At 41.3% G+C, this 21544-nt stretch overlaps 1 protein-coding gene across 1 annotated transcript in view; it reads left to right on the top strand.

Annotated features, from left to right (window-relative positions):
* The window catches only part of DTD1 (D-aminoacyl-tRNA deacylase 1), an 84209-nt gene extending 68301 nt beyond the window's left edge, over nt 1-15908 (top strand). Inside the window, exons 5-6 of the mRNA XM_067564694.1 lie at nt 5235-5410; nt 15298-15908. Of these exons, the coding sequence (XP_067420795.1) occupies nt 5235-5390 (156 nt within the window). The 3' untranslated portion in view covers nt 5391-5410; nt 15298-15908. The remainder of the gene's footprint in view (nt 1-5234; nt 5411-15297) is intronic.
* The last annotated feature ends 5636 nt before the right edge of the window (nt 15909-21544 follow it).

Below are 21544 nucleotides of genomic sequence, written 5' to 3' on the forward strand. Positions count from 1 at the left end.
TTTTGCATTTTTATGTGGGATGAGGCGAAAAATAGCCTTATAACACTTGAGATATTTCAAGACATTTTTTACTCTTGCCATGCTCCAGGAAGTCAGCAATTGAACCGAAATCAAAGCTGATCTTTAAAGAAATAGCCATGGGTTCTTGATTCAGAAAGCATGGGTGGAAAATGCTGGTGCGGTAAATAGGGGGATTATTTCTGTATAACTGATTGGTTTGGTATGGTGTGTTCCCTTCCTCCCCTCTCCCCTTCGGCTGAGGACCAGAAAAATGACACAAATGAGCCTCAAGACACTGCATCAGTAGATTGGATGGTCAGAGTTTCCAGGGTGTACATGTGAAAATGATAGTTTCCTAATTAGCTTTATGGCTTAATTGCTCCTCTTGCAGCCAATACTCATCTAACAAAGTATGTAGTTTGTGATCCTTTGGGATATCTTGGGGAAAATATGGAAACTCTCTCTACTGATTACAGCAGCTGCACACATGGAGTTTCTCAACAATAATAAATCAACAAACCCTATGTGATGTTAACAATAAAATGTCTTACGCTATTTTTAAAACCATCTTAAAGGACATTGTGATCTTCAGGAAAAGTTCAGTAATACACTGAAAGCTTGGAAGACGTGATTTGTTGGACCAGAATGTACAATTTAGACTATATTCTATCCAGAGCCAAAAAATTTAATTACCTTAACTTTTTTTAAATGTAGTGGCAACATTGTATTTGCCTTTCACATTGTTTAAAAAACCCAAGCACTTAAAAGCAAGGAAATGAAAAACTAAGGACAAAATAAGTCTTGTACTAGAAATATCTAGTTCATCACATCACAAATATCTGAACTGACCCGTGGGATTAATGGTACAGTGATGGTAGCATATAAGCACATAGTTAGATTGTTGTTTTTATACATATCATTCATAGTTCTTCTTGGTTTTGTTGAAAGTAACAATCCACTTTTTACTCTTTTAGTAAGTATTATGTAATAGATACTACATCCCATGTATGACACAAGTTGTAGGCTAATTTAGCAACTTCACTTGTGGGCACCTTTTTTTCCTCAAGGCATTTGTTACATCTGTTCTATTTTTAGGGGGAAAATACTGCTATATTGTCCTCTGTATCCTGCGGACAATACTGAATTCTAAAGGCCTGGTCTACACTGGCAGCAGCAGTCGATGGGAGATATGCAAGCTACATCTCCCGTTGACGTACTTATGTTCACGTAGCGCGGCGTCTTCACAACGTTGCGTTGACGTGAGATGCCCTCCCGTCAATGCAGCCTTACTCCTTTTGGGAAGATGGACTAATTGAGTCAACTGGAGAGCGCTCTCCGATCAACTGAGCGGGTCTGTGTAGACTTGCTCAATCAATGCTGCTGCATTGATCCCTGCCACCATGGCAGTGAAGACGTACCTTCAGTTCCTATTTCTTGTCTATTAAAGGTGCCACATGCTATGAGAGAGAGGTTTATTCAAATACTGATACCTGGATTCGTGATCTGCTTTGACATGGATCTGGAGTTGCCTTTAGATCTCTAGTTAATTTGGTGTCTAGAGCGCTTTTTTCTGCCTTAGTCTCGATTTTTAGAAATATGAACTGTTTCAACCAATAAAAGCAATTTTGCAAATATTTCATGAAATCTACATGGGTCTTTACTATTTCTTTTAAGGCTGTATTTTTGTTTTCATATGCATCTAGCCCGTAAGTTGAAGACTACCCTTATCCTAATAGCATATATGGTCCGTTTGTGCATCACATATATAATGGAATAAACATTGTGGCTTCTCTGCTTCATAATGAAAATTCCACAATTTGCATACACTGCTGCTTTCCAAGCTCAGAGAGTACATGCTTAGATTTCTTAGGTTGGTTCACAGTGTTCTCAAAGAACATTTTTCGGCATTTGATTCATGGTGCCATATGTTGTTTTTTAAAAAATTGAATAATATGAGGAGGAGCACATCCGTTACAGAAAAATGGGTTTCATCTTATTCACATAATCACATCATTATCACAAACTATTAAACAAAAGTTGTGGAAGGATACAGTGACACAGTTGGAGCAGAAATTTTTTCTACCACCATTCTTTAAGGTAGGTGGGGCATTGTTGCGAATCAACATGTTGCAGTAAAGGGAATGCTTATAATTTCACAAGGAAATACATTTATAATATGGGTAACTTCTCAGAGGTATGTCATAGTGGGTCTTGTCTACCATCTTCCCAAGGTTCTGCCTCATGGCATCTTTGCTGCAGCGGGAGGTTAATATTGGATTTATAAATGTAACTGATAACCCCTAGGCTGAGAGCCAAGTGATTGAAGATTGCTGGTATTTAGTTAGTTTGATTGATTGAAAGAAAGAAAGAATGACCACACTGGATCAGACCAATGATCCATCTAGCCCAGCATCCTGTCTTCCGACAGTGGCCAAAGCCAGGTGCTTCAGAGGAAATGAACAGAACAGGTCATCATCGAGTGATATTTATACATGTCTAATATATATAAAAGTTTTTATAACTGATTTGGAACGTTTGAGTTCTTTATGTTGTTAGACTGTTCCCGACATCCTCTATTTTTCCTTCTCTTCTGCAATTTGCCACACTTCTTGTGTTACTTCTTAAATTAGATTGCAAACTCCTTGCAGTGGGGACGGTTGTGTTTATACAGTGCTGAGTTCGGTGAGGCTCTGCTTCTGATTTGGGCCTTTTGGTATTACCATTCCTGCCACATAAACAATCACAACAATGAACAGCGTGTACCACATGGGAATACTTCGCGAGAGGTTGACTAGCCAAAAATCATGAAGGTTCTTAAACAAATGAATAGCTCTAATTTAGGGGTACAAATACACTGCAGAAAACGTCCCAGGGCAGTGGGTCTGAGCCTAAGTCAACTGACTGGGCTGTGAGGCACAGCGAGGGGGAGGGTCTCAGAGCCCGGCTTCAACCCAAGCGGAAATGTCTCCACTGCTATTTTTAGTCCCGTAGCATGAGTCCCGCAAGCCCAGGTCCGTTGACCCAGGCTCTGAGACTCGCTGCTGTAGGTTTAGGGGGTATTTTTTGCAGTGTGAACGTATCCTAGGTTTCCTTGGGTACAAATGTACCAATTTCCATTATCACTTAAAACAGTCACTTGCTGTATGTATGATCTGTAACAATGTTGAGAAAATGTGCATGTTATATAATATGGGATTTAGAATATTGCGCATATAGGTGATACATATACATTGGGTGAAATATTACACATCAATGTACTGTATGGTATGAATTAAACTATCATTCCTATACAATTTTGGATAGGAAAAAGAAACTGTTTCTCAGCTTTCTGAACAGTAGCATGTAAACTAGCTCAGTTTGTTCTCTGTGGATTTCATTCTCTAAAAGTCCTGCTGGCCTTGAAGTCATCATTTGCAGCTAACACATTATTAACCCAGAAAAAATTGGAAAAGGCAATTTGATGAATTACAGTAGATTACAGAAAATCAAATCAACTGATAAACTAAAATTATGAAGTGTCCCTAGTCGGTAAGGTAGCTATTGATTAGCAACATACCTGAAGCGTGTTGCAGGCTGCTTCTCTGAAAAATGGGAGAGAAATGCCAAGGGGACACCTACATTCAACTTAATTTGATTTTTCACACTGGGTTGAAGGCTTCTACATTGAGAAATGTTTTCATTATTTTCCTTTTGAATATTAGCTCTTCAATGCTAGCAAAGATTTCTCTCTGACATGGCTGAAATTGAGTGTTCGGTTTCCTTACTTTGGAGTGTACAGATGTTTTTCTCCATATAAATAAGACTCCCCTCTGACGTGGTCTTATGGGCCTGGTCTCCGAACATGGAATGTCTCTGGTCAGTTCTTGGCTCTGCCTTAGTCGTAACGTTACAGAATAAGAAATCTCTGAAACGATGAAGCCTCTCTAAAACATAAGGTTGTAGACCTGGAGGGTTTTCCATTGCGATCCTACAAGAGCTTTAGCCCAGATCCACAAAGAGACTTAGGCACCTAACGCCCAGACTTAAACACCTGCGTTGGGGTTTAGGCACCTCTGTCTGGGGTTTGGGTCCATCACAATTCATAGGACTCCCGCCAAACTCTGCAGGCATCTAAACTCACTTGGCGCTTAAGTTTTCAGGGGAAAAGTTCCCTTAGCGCCTAAGTTTCAGCCTCTGGGCATGCTCACTGCCACCTCCCTCTAGGTGTTGGGACACCTGTCTCCTGCTGAAGACCCAGAGCAATTCACAAACCATGGAAGACAGGCGTTCAGCCACCTAACTCATGTACAGGGCCTGATCTGGTAGGCATGCTCAGAGGCCACCTACTGGATCATATCCATTCAGATCTCGGAGGAGGAGGTGGTGGTAGTAGTGCTGTTCCCCCGTGGATCAATAATAGAGTGATTGGAGTAGGGGGATTGGAGCCTGGGTCTCCCACCTCCTGATTGGCTGCCCTAGCCACTGGACTAGAGAGTCATTCTCATTCTCTCTCTCTGTGGCCCAATGACTGTTCGGCTATGAATAAATAATTAAATACTCATTGGGCCAGGGAGCGAGAGAGTGAGAATAACTGACTCGGGGAGGGTTTCCATTCATGGATCACTAAGCAGAGATAGGAGCTTCCCTGCAGGCTGGACTTAGCAACCTGTCTCTGAGAGAAGGGTGGGTTTTAGCACATTCCCCCTGTCCTCCGTGGTTCCCTGCCTAGCGTGCTGGATTTTGTGCATGGCGTTCTAAGGCACCTAGCTCCCATTCATTGTATAGAGAGCCTAGGCATGCAGCTCAGGCTTTGTGGGTTGCAGTGGTGTTCCTGTGATTTTCTAGATGTCTAGAAGTTAGGCTCTGTGGTGCTCAGCATTCTAACACATAAGTCCCTTTGTGGATCTGGGCCTTTGTAATTAAACTCTCTCTCCTCTTTTGATCCAGGTCTTTAATTGGTTTTCCATATTGGCATACGACCAGATCCTGTGTCTTAGGCAGATCCTGTGTTCCCACAAGAATAGCATGAGGATGAGTGCTCTTCTAGTCACCTCTAATCCACAGAGGCCACTTCTTATAAGTTATTCACTTTTCTCGTGACGTTAGGAGCAATTGAAAATGTTTTTATTGTTGTTTTACGACTTGTCAGTTTTTGTAGGAGAGATTCAAATTCAAGATGATTTTGGTGCTGTTGTCTAATATTAGTTCTGTTCATATATTTTAAAGTATTTCTTTTCCTTCGTCTTTGTTTATAGCTGACAAAGCTTGAAAAACAGCAACAAAGGAAAGAGAAGACCAGGACCAAGGTACCCTCTGAATCAAGTAGAGAAAGAAATGCCCCTCGCAGTAAGGATGACCCCAGTGCAAGCAGTGGAGCAGAGGGAGATGTGTCTTCTGAAAGAGAACCGTGATTATCAAAAGCAGGTCTCAGGTATGAATTCTTGTCACTTCCCCGGCTGCTTTGATAGCTACCTTGCAAATGTCTAAAGGCCTAATAGTGATACCCTTGTTCACACTGACTGGCCCATAGTGCTGTTTGTTGGGTAAGTTAATTCTGAACAAGGGTCTCCTCAGTCTGGCCCTAAAGTAAGCCGCTCACTTGGAAATTGCAGTGTCTTTGATTTAGAGGATTTGAAAATATATCTCCTCTTCATTTAAGCTTCTTGAACAGATTAACTTTTTTCTCATCTACAATTGGCTGTAATTTCAAAGAACACGGACCAGAGGAGAAACTACGCGTCTACTACCCCCGAACCCAAACTCTGGCATAAAGGACAGAGTGAACTCCTCAGCCCTGCTCCTTCCCCCTTTATGCTGGGTAAAAGGGTCCAAGCAGCATGAAGAGGCTTTGAAAGCCCTGGTTCCGGCCAGGAGAGGACTCCCTCTCCCACCCCCAGTAAAGGAACTCTGGCTGCCTTCTCAGAGCCCCATGCAAGCCCTAGTGTAGGGGGCATACCAGAGGTTGGTGGTCGGAGAGGGGTGTGTCAAAGGCAGAGTCACAGCTCACAGCCCATAGGGAAGTCCCAGAAGGCAACTATAATTTAGGCCTCCACTGCTGTGTAAATTACACCAGAGGTCTCTCCAGCCCCTGGTACAGACCAGGATTAGGAGAGAGTAAAATTGGTTAATGCCACCATAGCCCCCACCTAACTCCTCTCCACCTGGATGGGAAGTTCTGTGCTGTGTCTCTGAGAGGTGCAGCACGGGAATCTCACCCGTACTGCTGGAAGTCACTCACACCTTGCATGCACTAAGGCTTCCATCAGTACTACCAGCAGAAAGGGTGGCAGCACCAATAGGAGTCGTTTGTGGACAAGATCCAAGTGTGAATATGGCCTGCAGTTGTGGCTATTTACAGGCATAAAACCCTTGGCTATGTAGGAAAACGTACAATCTATTCTAAAGCCACCCTTGATATTAGCCTAAGTTATGGTATGGATTCCTCTTTTGTCTGAAACTAGGAGAGTAGGGACCCTCCCAGGTCCAGCTGCTCACCATCTGTCTTCCATTCAGAGTGATTCCTCCTGCTTATTACTTGTACCACCAGCATGGGGTGCATTGAGAGCACTGAAGACAGTATTTCCTTTCTCTTAGTTATGGTGCCTGACACCACAGTGATTTCTGGCTGCCAGAAGGAGCAATGGGAGGGAAAATCCTGCTCAAGTGCTGCAGCCCTGGCATGGAACATGCTCACTGTAGATAGGATCTCCAAAGAATTTAGCTGCCAAATTCAAACAAGTCTCTACTGCTCATGCGTGAACTGAGATTTCCAGAGAATCATAACTTAGCCAAATTGGGGTGGATTTTCATGGGGTTGGCAAAAGGCACATCCCTGTTACTGTGGGGAATCCCTTGCCAAATTTCAAGTCCCTGCTGCAAAGTCTCAACAAAAGATTGTCTCAACAAAGCAGTTAAACGTTTTTTCATTCTCCAAAAGCTAAATTTACTTAGGTGAAACGTCCCCCCCAAAAAAATTCAGCCTGAGTCTGATACATATATTTATGTATATACATGCAGTGTTTCAAGATATCTTTGAGTTGTATGAATGCAAGTAGTGAAGTTCTTAAGGATTTATTTCCAAACAATATACCCCGCTTCCTTAAACCAGATGCTTATAACATTAAAATGAACTCTGAAGTTGTATGTTTTGCATTTCAAACTACAAATCTGTATACGGTGTGATCACAGTGTGAAAAATGTTCACCTGCAGGTGATAGGGTGTTTTTGTCTTTTATCATTTTCCTGTGAGAATTCATTTGAGAGTGTAGAAATTGTCTTTCTGGTTTCACCCACATAATTATTGTTTGGGCATTTAGTGCACTGGATGCAGGTCACCACTTGTTCTGATAGGCATTTGTAAGACCATGGACCTTGACAGGTGTGTTGTGAGAGGTGTTGATCGTTATAGCAGTGAAGATATGTCTGCAGGTTTTGCATCTGGTCTGGTGCTGCTTTGAGTTGGTGTGTCCTGGTCTGTGGGGAACTTGCTTCTGATTAGGTTAGAGAGGTTGTGGGGTTGTTTGAAGGCCAGAAGTGGGGATTCAGGAAAGATTTCTTTCAGGATGCCATCCCCATAGAGTATGGGTTGTAGTTGTTTGATGATGCCCCATATGGGTTCCAGTGTGGGTTCGTAGGTGACAACTAGGAGTGTGTAGTCAGAGAGGGGGTTTATTTCTGTATTAAAGCAGATTTTCTCAGGGTATTTGGCCCGTTCCACAATGTGAACTACTTCTCTGGTGGAGTGTCCTTGTTTGGTGAAGGCAGTTTTGTGTGTGTCCATCCCAGACTTTCTCCTTGGAGCATATCACTATGCTCTCGAATGAATGATCACAGGAAAATGATAAGATAAAAACATCCTGTCACCTATGGGTGAACCCTTTTCACAAAGCGATCACTCTATATCTAAAAACACGAGAGTTTTGTAGCACTTTAAAGACTAACAAATTTAATTTCAGTAGGCATAAGCTTTCGTGGGTAGCTTATGCCTACTGAAATTAAATTTGTTAGTCTTTAAAGTGCTACAGGACTCTCGTTGTTTTTGCTGTATACAGACTAACACAGCTACCCCTCTGGAACTCTATATCTAACCCATCAGCCCTCATCCTCAAAGGAAATCTGCACAACACTTTCAAAAGAGGAACCTGGGAGCTTAAATTCATCACTCTAATAGACACTAAAAATCATGGACTGAATCGAGACACTGGATTTATTGCTTATTTACAGCAATCTGTAACCCCCTAACCTCCTCTTTTTGTCCTATGACTGCAGAGGTGCTTGAGTGGTCCCTTACAATATGTGTTAATTACTTATGCTAAACAATCTGTTCCACCTGGCATTTTGCTCTGACTCTCGGAGTTCCTTTCCTAGACCCGAAGAAGAGCTCTGCGTGGCTTGAAAGCGTGTCTCTCTCATCAACAGAAATTGGTCCAATAATAGATATTACCTCACCCACCTTGTCTCTCTAATTTCCTTGGTCCAACACAGCTACAGCTACACTGGCTTCATTAAAGTTATGGCAGAAATAGGAGTTCACAGGAGACTTCTGTAAAAAGAGAGACTGTCAAGATTGGGACTCTTAATTTAGAGGAGATTAATAAAAAGACATGTTAGAGAGATGCATAATAATGAATAGTTCCAGAGGGGTAGCTGTGTTAGTCTGTGTACAGCAAAAACAATGAGAGTCCTGTAGCACTTTAAAGACTAACAAATTTAATTTCTGCAGGCATAAGCTTTTGTGGGCTGCAACCGACTTTGTCTGACATGGGTTGCAGCCCACAAAAGCTTATGTTTGCAGAAATTAAATTTGTTAGTCGAATGGTATACAGAAGGTAAATCACATGCTCCTAGTTATTCTTTCTTGTAATAGAAGAACTAGTAGCATTCAAAGAAACTGAAAGACAACCCATTTAAATCTTATTAAAGAAAATATTTTCATACAACTCATAATTAACCTGTGATAGGTATTGCCACAATATATCATTGAATCCTAGATCTTAGTAGGAGTGAGATGATCCATTAGTATGAGTTATGCGAATGTCTAAAAGAATTAGACATTGATATGGTTTATGAGGACATCCGTATTAGCATTAGATGGTATTTAAAAAAAAATAGGGAGATAAACCCTCATGCTTTAAGGCATCTTTTTAACATTACAAACAAAATAAGAAGAAGCTAACCATTAACTAGCATCTCAATTGACCACTTTCAGTGATAGGATCCTGGAACAGACGGACCACTGGTTTGGTGCAGTATGGCAATGCCTGTATTCCTATAAGAAGAGTAGGTTCATAGGTTATAAAACCATGGTGATAATCTTGTCTGACTTCCTGTATGGCACAGGCCAGTGGACTTTCCTGAATCAATTCCTGTTTGAACTAGAGCATATCTTTCAAAAAACATCCAATCTTGATTTAATAGGTGGAATAATATGGGAGTTGTCAGACCTTCTTTGAAAATAGAGCTTTGGAAAGGGGACATAAGTAGTAAATTCATTTGTGCATGGGACTAGTGGAATAAAAGTATCTTGCTCTTTTGGGCTTAAATCTTTTGTTAAGGTGTTGTCTGATGTCATTCTTAAGCTTTTTGCGGGTTTTAAAACTCTTATGTTCCACATTGGTGGAAATGCACAATGCCACCTAATTTAATAAAATCATCTGAACGAAAGGACACTTCACAGATTTGCAATACAGCATTCCAGTAGGACCATGCTTTTGGTATTTGAAAACTTGAAGTCAGCTCGCTGGCACCCGGCGTGCTCCTGAATGAGAAGCCGCACTGTGTGGAGAAAATGGACATATTCCTTGTAAACCGAACACACAAGAATAGCGAGGCTTCTTTCTTGAAGGAATAAAGGGATATCTTTTTGTTCACAGCACTGATGGTTTCTAATGGATTTTCTTCAATTGATGATAATATGCAGCTTGTGACCAAATGCAGACTTTTGCTTATTCAATTCCATCACCAAAGACTCATCTGCAATTTTCAGTTACAGTACTTAATCATCGTATTGCATGGATCCATACTTTTGCTTTTCAGACTGTCATGTAGGTGTCGGAAGGTGCCAATGTTCTTGTGGGCTTTTTTTTCTTTTTGTCTGGAATGTTTTAATTCTTAACTCACTTTGTTCTGTGGGATTTTCCCCAGTTATTGATCATTTTCTTCAGTGAGCCAGTGGTGTGGAATCATCTTAGTGGGTGGCATTTTCATGGACAGAAACTTTCATGACTCTTTCTTGTTTTCCAATGTAGAATGCTCCTTACTCTCATTTAGCCAGAATTTTCAGACCACTTGTGTGGGAGAAATTGGACAAGTGGAAGCGGCAACATGGTGGGTTGAAGGGTAGAATGATAGGGGTGTGGGTAGAGGACTGATGAATTGGAAGAGGGTAAAAAATGTACAATCTTGTACAGAATGTCCTTTGGAGATAAGAAAATATCTGCCAGTTCAGTTTGAGTTCCCAGGCTATCAACAGTTCTGCATACATCAGGAAGAAATGTGACTTGCTCATTTTGTCAAATGGACACAGAACTGCTAAAAGCGCTTTTCCTTATCCTGTGGCTTTAAGGCAGACTAATCAGAAGGTTTTTATAGGAATTTTGTGTGGAAGAATTTGGACCTGTGCTTGGAAGGGGGCAGCATGGTGGGTTGAAGGGTACAAAGATAGGGAAGGGTTGAAGGATTGGTGGATTTGGGGGGAATGTAATTAGTGGATTGTGGGAAATACGAGTCTGGAATTGATGGTTTGTTAAGGGGTGAGCTAAGAGCAAAGATAGATGGATTTGGGTGGGTTGGCGGACTGTTGGTTAGGGGGCATAGTATTTGCCCAGGGAATATTACATGCACCTCTAAGGCCAACATTTTTAGGGAAACTCCTTGTTAACATTTTTGGAGCACATCTCTGGTCAGGCATACCTTTCATCTAAAATTATTTTTTTAAACTAGTTTCCTGACAGTGAGGTCTGTTTACACAAACTTTATAAAGTAGTTGTGAAAACCCCATCGAGTGACTGACATTGAGTGACGTCATATTGGGCTGCATTAGTAGGAGCATTGCCAGTAGATTGAGGGAAGTGATTATTCCCCTCTATTCAGCACCAGGGAGGCCTCCTTTGAGGTACTGTGTCCAGTTTTGGGTCCCCCACTACAGAAAGGATGTGGACAAATTGGAGAGAGTCCAGTGGAGAGCAATGAAAATGATTAGGGGACTGTAGCACAAGACTTATGAGGAGAGGCTGAGGGAACTAGGCTTGTTTAGTCTGCAGAAGAGAAGAATGAGGGAGGACTTGATAGCAGCCTTCAACTATCTGAAAGGAGGTTCCAGGGAGAATGGAGCTAGGCTGTTCTCAGTGATGGCAGATGACAGAACGAGGAGCAATGATCTGAAGTTGCAGTAGGGAAGGTCTAGGTTGGCTATTGGGAAAAGCTTTTTTACTAAGAAGGTGGTGAAGCACTGGAATGGGTTACCTAGGGAGGTGGTGGAATCTCCATTCTTAGAGGTTTTTAAGGCCCAGCTTGACAAGGCCCTGGCTGGGATGGTTTAGTTGAGGGTTGGTCCTCCTGCTTTGAGCAGGGGGTTGGACTAGATGACTTCCTGAGGTCCTTTCCAACCCTAATCTTCTATGATGACTCAAAACTCGATTAGACAAAGCATTTAAGTTTATACTGCATGGGGATGGTCCTAGGCCAAGGAGTGAACTCTGTTACCTTCTATGTTTCTTCCATTTTTAATTTTTCTTATTTTTATGAGAACTGCTCCAATTTTAACGATGATTCTTAAAAAAAAAAATTCTCAGTATTTCAGATGAAGAATCAGAACCATATATATTTGAATCAATTGTCAACCAATTGTGTTTGCAGCTTGTTCTTTATTTCTTTTTGTGGCGTTTCATGTCTTACCGACCTGCCATGCATTTGTTCAGCTGCACTGAAATGGCTAAATCTAGTGGCGGGTGAGTGAAGCAGTGATGACAGAATTTAAAACCAAGCTGGGACTCTTAGACTTCAGTGGCTGATGATAGAGTGTTTTGTACATGGTGCTGCAGTTGCCTATCCGCTGTTCCTGTTTCAGGGCCTGCTAAAGGGAGCCACAGATTTCTCATAGCTTTGGACTGGAAGCTGACTCTGAAGAGCTGAAAAATCCTCTGGGGCCCTAACATCACATATCTCAAAAAAAAATCTAAGACAGTGAATAAAATGAATGACTGTACAATCTTGTGCAAAATGTCCTTTGAAGATAAGAAAATACCTTCCAGTTCAGTTAGAGTTCCCAGGCTATCAACAGTTCTGCATACATCAAGAAGAAATGTGACTTGCTTATTTTATCAAATGGACACAAAACTGCTAAAAGCTGCTTCTGGTTTTTTATCCTATTGCTTTAAGGCACACTAGCCAGAAATATTATAGGGCTTTTCCATTAGCTGCAAATCATCATACCAGTTATATCCATAGCCTTGTCCCAGCTAGTGAAGATGGGTTTGTAACATGTCTCCTTTAAAAGATTCCGACAAAGTCAGCTCTATCTTTTGGCTCTTTAAGCAGAATAAGATATTTTTTGAAGCAGCTCTTTTCCTCTTGTCCTGATCTGACCTTGGTGTGACTAGAATGAAATGTCCTGCCTGTAACACATTCATCTTGCTCCCACCTTATCTTATTCTGTCACTGTGGATTCACAAATCAGCTGTTGGCTTATCACATTCCAGGTTCTATCAATCAAGGCCCACCATATTAATTGTAATAATCGTTTGTTATTTCTCTCTCTACCAGCTAAAGCCCTTCCTCCTATTTATATCCGTTGTCTACTTATCTAACTGCATCATCAATTATACTTTTTCATCTTTTTGCGGATACAACACATCAGGCTTTCCTGCTATGATTAGAGTTTTTTGCTGCTTTATTCCTCAAAATCCCTTAGCTTTAAAAACATCTGGACTTGATTCTCATTCACACCAAAGCTATTTTACATCACTATGGCAGCATAGAGGGGCATTAAAGTGGGTATAAATATAATTCCCTTCCTCTTGAAGGCCCCTTTCCTCTGCCAGAGGAACGTAAAGTGGCCTTGGGATAAATGCGAATCAAGCCCAGCTGTGTCTGTTGTTAGTTTAACCCAAGAGACCTGAACGTTGTGTTGGCCTATAATATACCTAAGTGAAAATAATGTACACAGTTGTGATGTCATAAAAAATATTATTTGAAAAAAACAAAAACAGCTGGGGTGAGAGAATATCCCATATCCTGACAATCGATCGGATTATTAGAATCCATTCCCCACAGTTCTGAGTGTGCTAATAAATGCTTTTGGGAGAAACTTCTTAATTCCTGACTGCCATTCATGTCTGCCATTATTCAAATCTAGTTTATAGGGATTTAACTGAATCTGGGTCTGATTCTAGCCAGAATCTAGTAAATTGTTTGTCCTCAAGCTCCGTGCTGGCCTGGCTGGAAATTCTATTCTTTGTCCTCGTCAGTGTTGTGAGGCACTGAGCTATTTTGGCCTTCTGGCTCTCCCTTATAGCTGTGGCCACCATAATTTATTTCCAGAAACATTCAGTCTTCAAGAATTGGTATAGAATCAGTCTAAAAGTGGAAGAGAGACTAGAAATGAGTCATTCAGTTATAACTCCCTCCTCCTAATATTTCTAAATATTTTTGGGAGATGACTTGGACAGATGGCTCTCTCCAGATACCTTTAAGCATCCTGGCAGCTTCTATTGAGATGTTTTGGTCCGATATCTAGTCCTCTTTAATTTCTACCTCTCCTAGTATCTTGTGACCTGTGACATGTTTGAGGTCTCCAAGACTATGCTTCCTGCCCTTTCTTTGAATACTTCTACTGATTGGGGTAGAATTTTCAAAGGTGCCCAAGTGATGTAGGTGCCTGCATCCCACTGAAAATCAATAGTACTTAGGTGCTTAAATCATTGAGGCGCCTTTGAAAATTGTACCCTTTACTAATCAGAAAGCAGTGCTTCCCTTGAATGGGCATTTGAGATCTCAGTTTGTTACTCATTTTAATTTATTGCCAGAGTGATGAAGTTAGTCCGAGCCCTACTCTCAAATGCTATATCTCTAGAGCTCAAGCTGGAGTATGATTTATGCGGTCACATATCAAGTATTGGCTAGAAAGCTGCGGGTAGGCCTACAGGGATGAATTCCATGATATGGCAGCTCACGTACCTATTGGACTCAAGTGAATGAATGAATGAAGTTGCATGAGGAGGTTCTCGCTAAAGGTTTTAGTCTGTTCAGGGAAGATCTTGAGAAGATAGCCAAAGAAACCTTTAAGTCCAAAAATTTTTTTGTCCTGGCATCATGAAGTATACAATCTCATGCTCCAGTCCTCAGCTCTGTTAATGTCCTCTACCTGTTAACGTCCTGCTGGCTTAACTAACACCAGCTAGCTTGCAAATTCACTCTTCAAAATGTCTTATGATAAACTAGATGATCCCTTAGTTTTAGTACTTGAGCGGCATATTACACGTTCCATAAATCTTGCAATTCCTCTGGCCAGTAGTCATTACTCTATTTGTGCTGATACTACTTATGATGCACTTTAGTAAACAAAAGTCGCTCTGACCCATGGTGGTATGCATGGTAGGGTATTGCCATGGGGTTTGACAGACAAGAATGCAGGATTTCTAATGAGATCTAATGAAGTGCTGTTCACTGAAGAAGTTTGCTTATGGTTGTGAGAATTATTTGTCTTTTCACTGCAATCAAAACAAATTAGATTTCTGCGAAATACAACTGCTGTAAACAAGCCAGAAGGAGAGGGAGCTGCTTTAAGAGCATATGGTCTGTAAATGATTGCCACAGAGACTAGTCCTGTTTGCAACAGCTTGTTTTAATATTGGGGGAAGCATTTAGTAAATTTTTGCTATATATCTTAATAGACCAACAATTTTGGTGTCATCATTACACTGCATGAATACAAATATGCATATCTTCCCCTGGATGTGAGCTTTTCCTTTTTGTGCGGCTCCGTTAGTTACTTATTTTAGCTACTCAGCCACAGACTTTTTCTTGCTGGGTTTTAAGTAGAGCACTGATCTGGAGTGGTGTAGATAAGTGGGGTGTGCGTAGCAAAGGGAGAGTTTCATGGATGAGACTTCACATTTTACTCTTAGTTCTGAGACATTTCTATTTATGTGATCGCATTTGCAAGTTTTCTGTACCATACAATGTTGGGAAGGTTGTCAACTGATAATTCAGTATCAATTAACATGCTGTGACTGTAAGCAAAAGTATTTTTCTGTACATGGTTTGAAGTGTTTCCTGTATGTCTCTAGTGATATTCTTATTTCTTTTTGTATTTAACAGTTTGTCATACAAAGGCTATATTGGATCCTTAAGAATTCACAGTTTACCTTATCCTCAGAGCCGATCTTAAAAGACATTGGAAAAGAAAGAAAAGCAGGAAACTAGAGCTAAGAAATTATGAATCTACATCATTCTGTACTAAAAAGAGCCAAAGGAATGTTACCAGTTTTAGTTAAAATGTATTAGTAGTAGTGAAAATGATTCACAGCATTTTTCTGTGCATCTGTTTGTTTTCACATGGTTACTGAATGAAGGGTGATTGTTTTTATGCAGATTATAACAGAACATATGGTAACAGAGCATATGATCAAATTCCAAAAATAAATCAGGTTTTTCCTCAAATTCTGACTTGAATTCTGAAGATATCTCAAAGCTAGCTTGTATTTTGAGTCTCATTGTGTGGTGTCATGTGCTGTCTGTTTCCATAGCAATGTATAAATCTGTGTACATTACTGTATATTGTACAGTCTCTGCCTCACACCAAATTTGTCAGTACGGTCTTTTTTCATGTGTTAAAAAAATCTGTCATTGATAATTTATCATGTGAAATACGTGTGTCTTATAAAACTTTTTTTAAAGAAGAAAATACTTTATTAAACAAATTATGCTACCTTATTGCCTGTTGGTGTTTGATATGTATTGTTGTAATTTTGGGAACGCAATTAACTTTTAATAATTCAACTAATACAGAGCACAAGTATCTATTTGAAAAGTTTCATAAGAGTATCCTATTCACCTCACCCTTCAAAAATTCTATTGACAAAAGTTTGATGCACTTCATTTTTCAGGCTTAGTTAATCTGTATCTTGTAGATGCTTTCTGCTCATCACCAAAATTTAGAGGCAGCTGCTCCACTTACTGTATCTTGCATCTGGTGACATTTCTATCAGATTCTGTGGCAGAATAGCTTTTGAAAACTGGCAGAGTGCAGTGAGAGCAGAGAAGCAGCAGACTGCAAAAACTGTTGTTGTGTGAAGCCAAGGAAATTTCAGTCCTGTCCCTTTACCGCCGCTGTGAAGGGAAATTAAAGGCTGCGGTGTCTGCCTCTTTGTTAGATGTAGTAGTCCATTTATAAAAAGTATTTCTCAAGGAAAGAATCGTTCTTACGAGAGTAGCCCCGGGCAAGAACATAATTCCTGCAAAATAGCTAAATAGCAGTGATTCATTTAAAAAAAAATGTTTGTCGTACGTTAGTTTGTGTTCTGTGACCAGAAGCATTTATTTTAAAATTTACTATGTGCCTGGATGGAATCTAAATTACTTGTCACTTGATTGTTCCTTTACAAGATGAACCATTTACTTTCTGACGCCTTAGATTTCCTTTGGACTATGTCTCTGTATTGTATGATGTGAAAACTGTGTTATACCCAGCCCTGTACCCCACCTCACTGTCATTCTGAATCCGGTTGTTACTGTATTGACATAATTGCAGAATATAAAGCCATCAGTGCTCTTTTGCCCATGTAGCATTTCCAAATGCTGCTTTCTGCTTGTGTTTATAATTCACTGTTTATTGTCTAATAAAACATTTGACTGAGGACAGGAGGAATTCAGAAACTCACCATGTATGGGGTTGGTTTTTTTTGTTTTTGTTTTTTTTGGCAAAGATTTGTCTGACCCCAAACCTGGCCCTCTAAACAGAGCAATAAGAAGCTAACATTGGTTGAAAGATTTCATTTAATATTGCTCTTAATGGTTTACGATCTGTGTGGTGGCAAGATTAGGGTCTACAATCAAGTGAACCAATATCAAGTCATTTCCTGGTGCAAAAGGCATCCTGCCCCTCCCCCAGGTTGGGTGTCTCCACTGGGAGACCTATCTGCTCCCCAGTGGCTGGCCCAGTCTGCCCTGTGGTGGCGACACCTCCTGCTCCTGCTCTTGTCTCTGCATCCCTCCCCCCTGTGGGTGCGTGTGGGTGTGTGGAAATAGCTGGGTCCCATTCTCGCCTCTGCAAGAGTGGTGGGGGTGGAAACCATTGGGGGGCAGAAACATAGATCCACTCCCCCAATATTTTCATTGCAGGGGAAATGGCCACCTGCACCCCGGTTCCACCGCCCCTGCACCACATCCTGATTTGCAGGGTAGTCTGGCACTTCCACGCATCGATGCCACTGTGGATGTAACTACCTAGAGAAGACTGGGCTGAATTAGTAGGAGCATTGCCAGCAGATCGAGGGAAGTGATTATTCCCCTCTGTTCGGCACTGGTGAGGCCACACTTGGAGTGTAGTGTCCAGTTTTGGATTCCCCCCCACTACAGGAAAGATGTGGACAAATTGGAGAGAGTCCAGCAGAGGGCAACGAGTATGATTAGGGAGCTGGAGCACATGATTTATGAGGAGAGGCTGAGGGAATTAGGCTTCTTTAGTCTGCAGACGAGAAGAGTGAGAGGGGATTTCATAGCAGCCTTTAACTACCTGAAGGGGCGTTCCGGGGAGGATGGAGCTAGGCTGTTCCAGTGGTGGCAGATGACAGAACAAGGAGCAATGGTCTCAAGTTCAGTGGTGGAGGTCTAGGTTGGATATTAGGAAAAAGTTTTTCAGTAGGAGGGTGGTGAAGCACTGGAATGGGTTACCTGGGAAGGTAGTGGAATCGCTGTCCTTGGAGGTTTTTAAGGCATGGCTTGACAAAGCCCTGGCTGGGATGATTTAGTTGAGGTTGGTCCTGCTTTGAGCAGGGGGTGGGACTAGAAGACCTCCTGAGGTCCCTTCCAACCCTGATCTTCTATGATTCTATGATCAAGATCTTACAGTGTAGATTCGTTATCCCAATGATATTATCAGTAGACAGAATCCTGATTCCACAGTGAATACGCATTACACAATCTTAACTTCATAGCTCCTTGTTACAAATTTATACTGGACAGGTTTTCCTAGCTCCTTTCCGTCCCAGACAATATAGAATCTTGCTGCATTTATACACTAGAAAGCCTATGAGTCTTACAACAGACTCAAAGTTTGGGAATATGAGAATGTTTGTTTCTAGATGAACGTTTTTATTTTCCTATTGCAACAATGCCTCAGGAATATGAATGGATCTTTTGAATCTCTCCTAGTTTTAATATTCTGGCCATGACAAAATTACAGTCTTGGGCTGTGAGCATATCAAGATTTCTGATGCAGGGATGCAACCCCGGCAGCAGGGTAGAAATTAGAAAGCTTCATGGTTAGACGACTTAGAGTTGGTCATTCCTGCTATGCAAGCCCTATCCAGAGTAGGCTTGTATTTCAGCCCCAACATACAATATGTGATTGCAGTTTGATTTTGGATATTTTTTAAATATGCACCTGATTTCAAGAGAACATTCCTGATCAGAACAGCAATTACTTATGTGCTAAACTTTAAGCATGCACTTCTGTTCCTCAAGCGGGACTGTGGAGGATGGGTATCATAGAGTGAAGTTAACAATGTTTTGTAGCACTTTAAAGACTAACAAATTTAATTTCTGCAGGCATAAGCTTTTGTGGGCTGTAACCCACTTCATCAGATGTAAGGAATAGAAATCAGATTGGGGGTATATACACATACATCTAAGGTTAAGGAACAACAATGGGGAAGTTAGGTATAAGCAAAGTCCATTCAGTTAGAGTAGTTGAGGCCTATTCACAATCATTGATTAGGAGGTGAGAATGTGTGAACAGTGACAATTACTTCTTGTAATGAGATAACCATTCCAAGTCCCTATTTAGACCCAGTTTGATTGTGTCAAGTTTGCAGATGCGTTCCAATTCTGCAGTTTCTCTTTGAAGTCTGTTTTTGAAGTTTTTTTGTAGAAGTATAGCAACTTTCAAATCAGCTACACAGTGTCCTGGGAGGTTGAAGTGCTCTCCGATTGATTTATGGATGTTACCATATTTTATGTCTGATTTGTGTCCATTTATTCTTTTGTGTAGTGACAGTCCGGTTTGGCCAATGTACATGGCAGAAGGGCATTGCTGGCACATGATGGCATATATTACATTAGTAGATGTGCAGGTGAATGAGCTCCTGATGGTGTGGCTGATGTGGTTAGGACCTGTGATAGTGTCACTAGAGTCGATGTGTGGACAGAGCTGGCAACGGGGTTTGTTGCAGGGGTATGTTCCTGGCTTAGTGATCTTCTTGTATGGTGTATGGTTGCTGGTGAGTATTTGCTTCAGGTTGGGTGGCTGTCTGTAAGCAAGGATAGGTCTGCCTTCCACAGCTTGAGCGAGTGAGGGATCATCTGCTAGGATAGGTTGTAGATCCTTAATGATTTGTTGGAGAGATTTTAGTTGGGGGCTGTTGGTGATGGCCAGTGGTGTTCTTTTGTTTTCTTTGTTGGGTCTGTCCTGTAGTAGGTGACTTCTGGGTACCCATCTGGCTCTGTCAATTTGTTTCTTCACCTCTCCAGGTGGGTATTGTAGTTTTATGAATGTTTTATGGAGATCCTGTAGGTGTTTGTCTCTGTCTGAGGGATCGAAGCAAATCCGGTTGTATCTTAAGGCTTGGCTGTAGACAATGGATCGTGTAATGTGTCCAGGGTGGAAGCTGGAGGCATGAAGATATGTATTGCGGTCAGTTGGTTTTCGGTATAGGGTGGTATTAATGTGACCATCCTTTATTTGTATTGTAGTGTCCAGGAAGTAGATTTCTTGTGTGGACTGGTCCAGGCAGAGGTTGATGGTGGGGTGGAAATTATTGAAATCCCGGTGGAATTGTATACAGACTAACACGGCTAGCCCGCTGGAATTTTTAACAATGTTTGTATCCCTCTAGCATGGTGAAGGCTTGTTAGCTGTGAATATCTTAACTTCAGCATCCTACAAGCTTTGATTTACAAGAGCAACATAATGTTCACCGAGTGTAGGTATAAATCCAAGGCTTAATGGATTTGAAATAACCATCAGTTCTGAATGAAAGGTAAGATTGCTGCGTGGTGTATGATGCTGTCTGTGTATGATGGACTGGGCCCATCAAGGCTAAAAGTCTGATGGATTCACATGCATCATCAATTTTAATCCACCCAGGCTTTTTAATCCTTAACCTAGTCTGATAAATATGATGCCATAGTCAGCCTACAGATAACTGTCATCCTTGCATGATATACATCTTAGGTCAAGAGTTTTGTTTACTCAATTTTGATGAGGCCCAAGATCCTGGCAGTGTTATGCCCAAACGAGTTTCCACAGGACAGCCTTTTATGTAATTAAAATGTAACCATGGTGCTTGATCCTTTTGTCAGTTTTTGTTGTGTAGCAACGATAACGACTTCTTGTTCTCATATGTTGAAATCTAAACCTCATTAGGTACTAAATGTTGTTGTTGTCTGGATGGAAGTAGCATACTACAGACTGGGAGAAAAAAAATACTTATAGATCAAATGCTAACGTCTGGGAACCAGCAGTCACTGCCTTTGCTAGGGTAGATCACAACAAAATCGGAAGAGGTAGAGTTACAGATGTCACTGAGTATTTCAGAAACTCCAAGCTTGTACCTTTTTGTTGCATGGCTGACACTGGGTTTGCCTCATTTCTAATGGCAAAGTGAAATTCTGGAATTGCCTTTCAAGGGGAGCAGTGGGGGCAAAAAATCCCTAACTTGTTTCAAGACTGAGCTTCATATGTTTACAGAGGGGATGGTATGAGAAAACTGCCTACAATGACATATAGCTAATCTGCGACTAGCAGCTGGTGATGGGACACTAGGTGGAGGGGACTCTGAGTTACTACAGTGAATCTTTCTCAGGTGTCTGGATGCTGGGTCTCGCCCACGTGCTCTGGGTCTAACTGATCGCCGTATTTGGGGTCGGGAAAGTATTTTCCCCTCAGGTCAGATTGGCAGAGACCCTGGGGGGTTTTCACCTTCCTCTGCAGCCTGGGACATGGGTCACTTGCAGGTTTAAACTAGTGTAAATGGTGGATTCTCTGTCACTTGAAGTCTCTAAATCATGATTTGAGGGCTTCAGTAACTCAGCCAGAGGTTAGGGGTCTATTACAGGAGTAGGTGGGTGTAGTTCTGTGGCCTGCTATGTGCAGGAGATCAGACTGGATGATCATGGTGGTCCCTTCTGACCTTAAAGTTTGAGTCTATGAGTCATGTTTTCTTCACTTGGAGAGCTCCACTGAATTGCACCATGCAACTGGCCCGGTCACTACCAGTGATGCTCAATTGATACACTCTGTTGTAAACTTACAACAACTGCTTAATGCAGTGTAATACTCAGATGCAGATCCTCAACAGATGTAAATTGTTATGGCCCCTGGACTACAATAGATCTATGGCAATTC

The sequence above is a fragment of the Emydura macquarii genome, unplaced genomic scaffold, assembly GCF_026122565.2.
Source record: "Emydura macquarii macquarii isolate MOO-44397 ecotype Brisbane River unplaced genomic scaffold, CSIRO-AGI_Emac_v2 contig_2676, whole genome shotgun sequence".
Lineage (NCBI taxonomy): Eukaryota > Metazoa > Chordata > Testudines > Chelidae > Emydura > Emydura macquarii.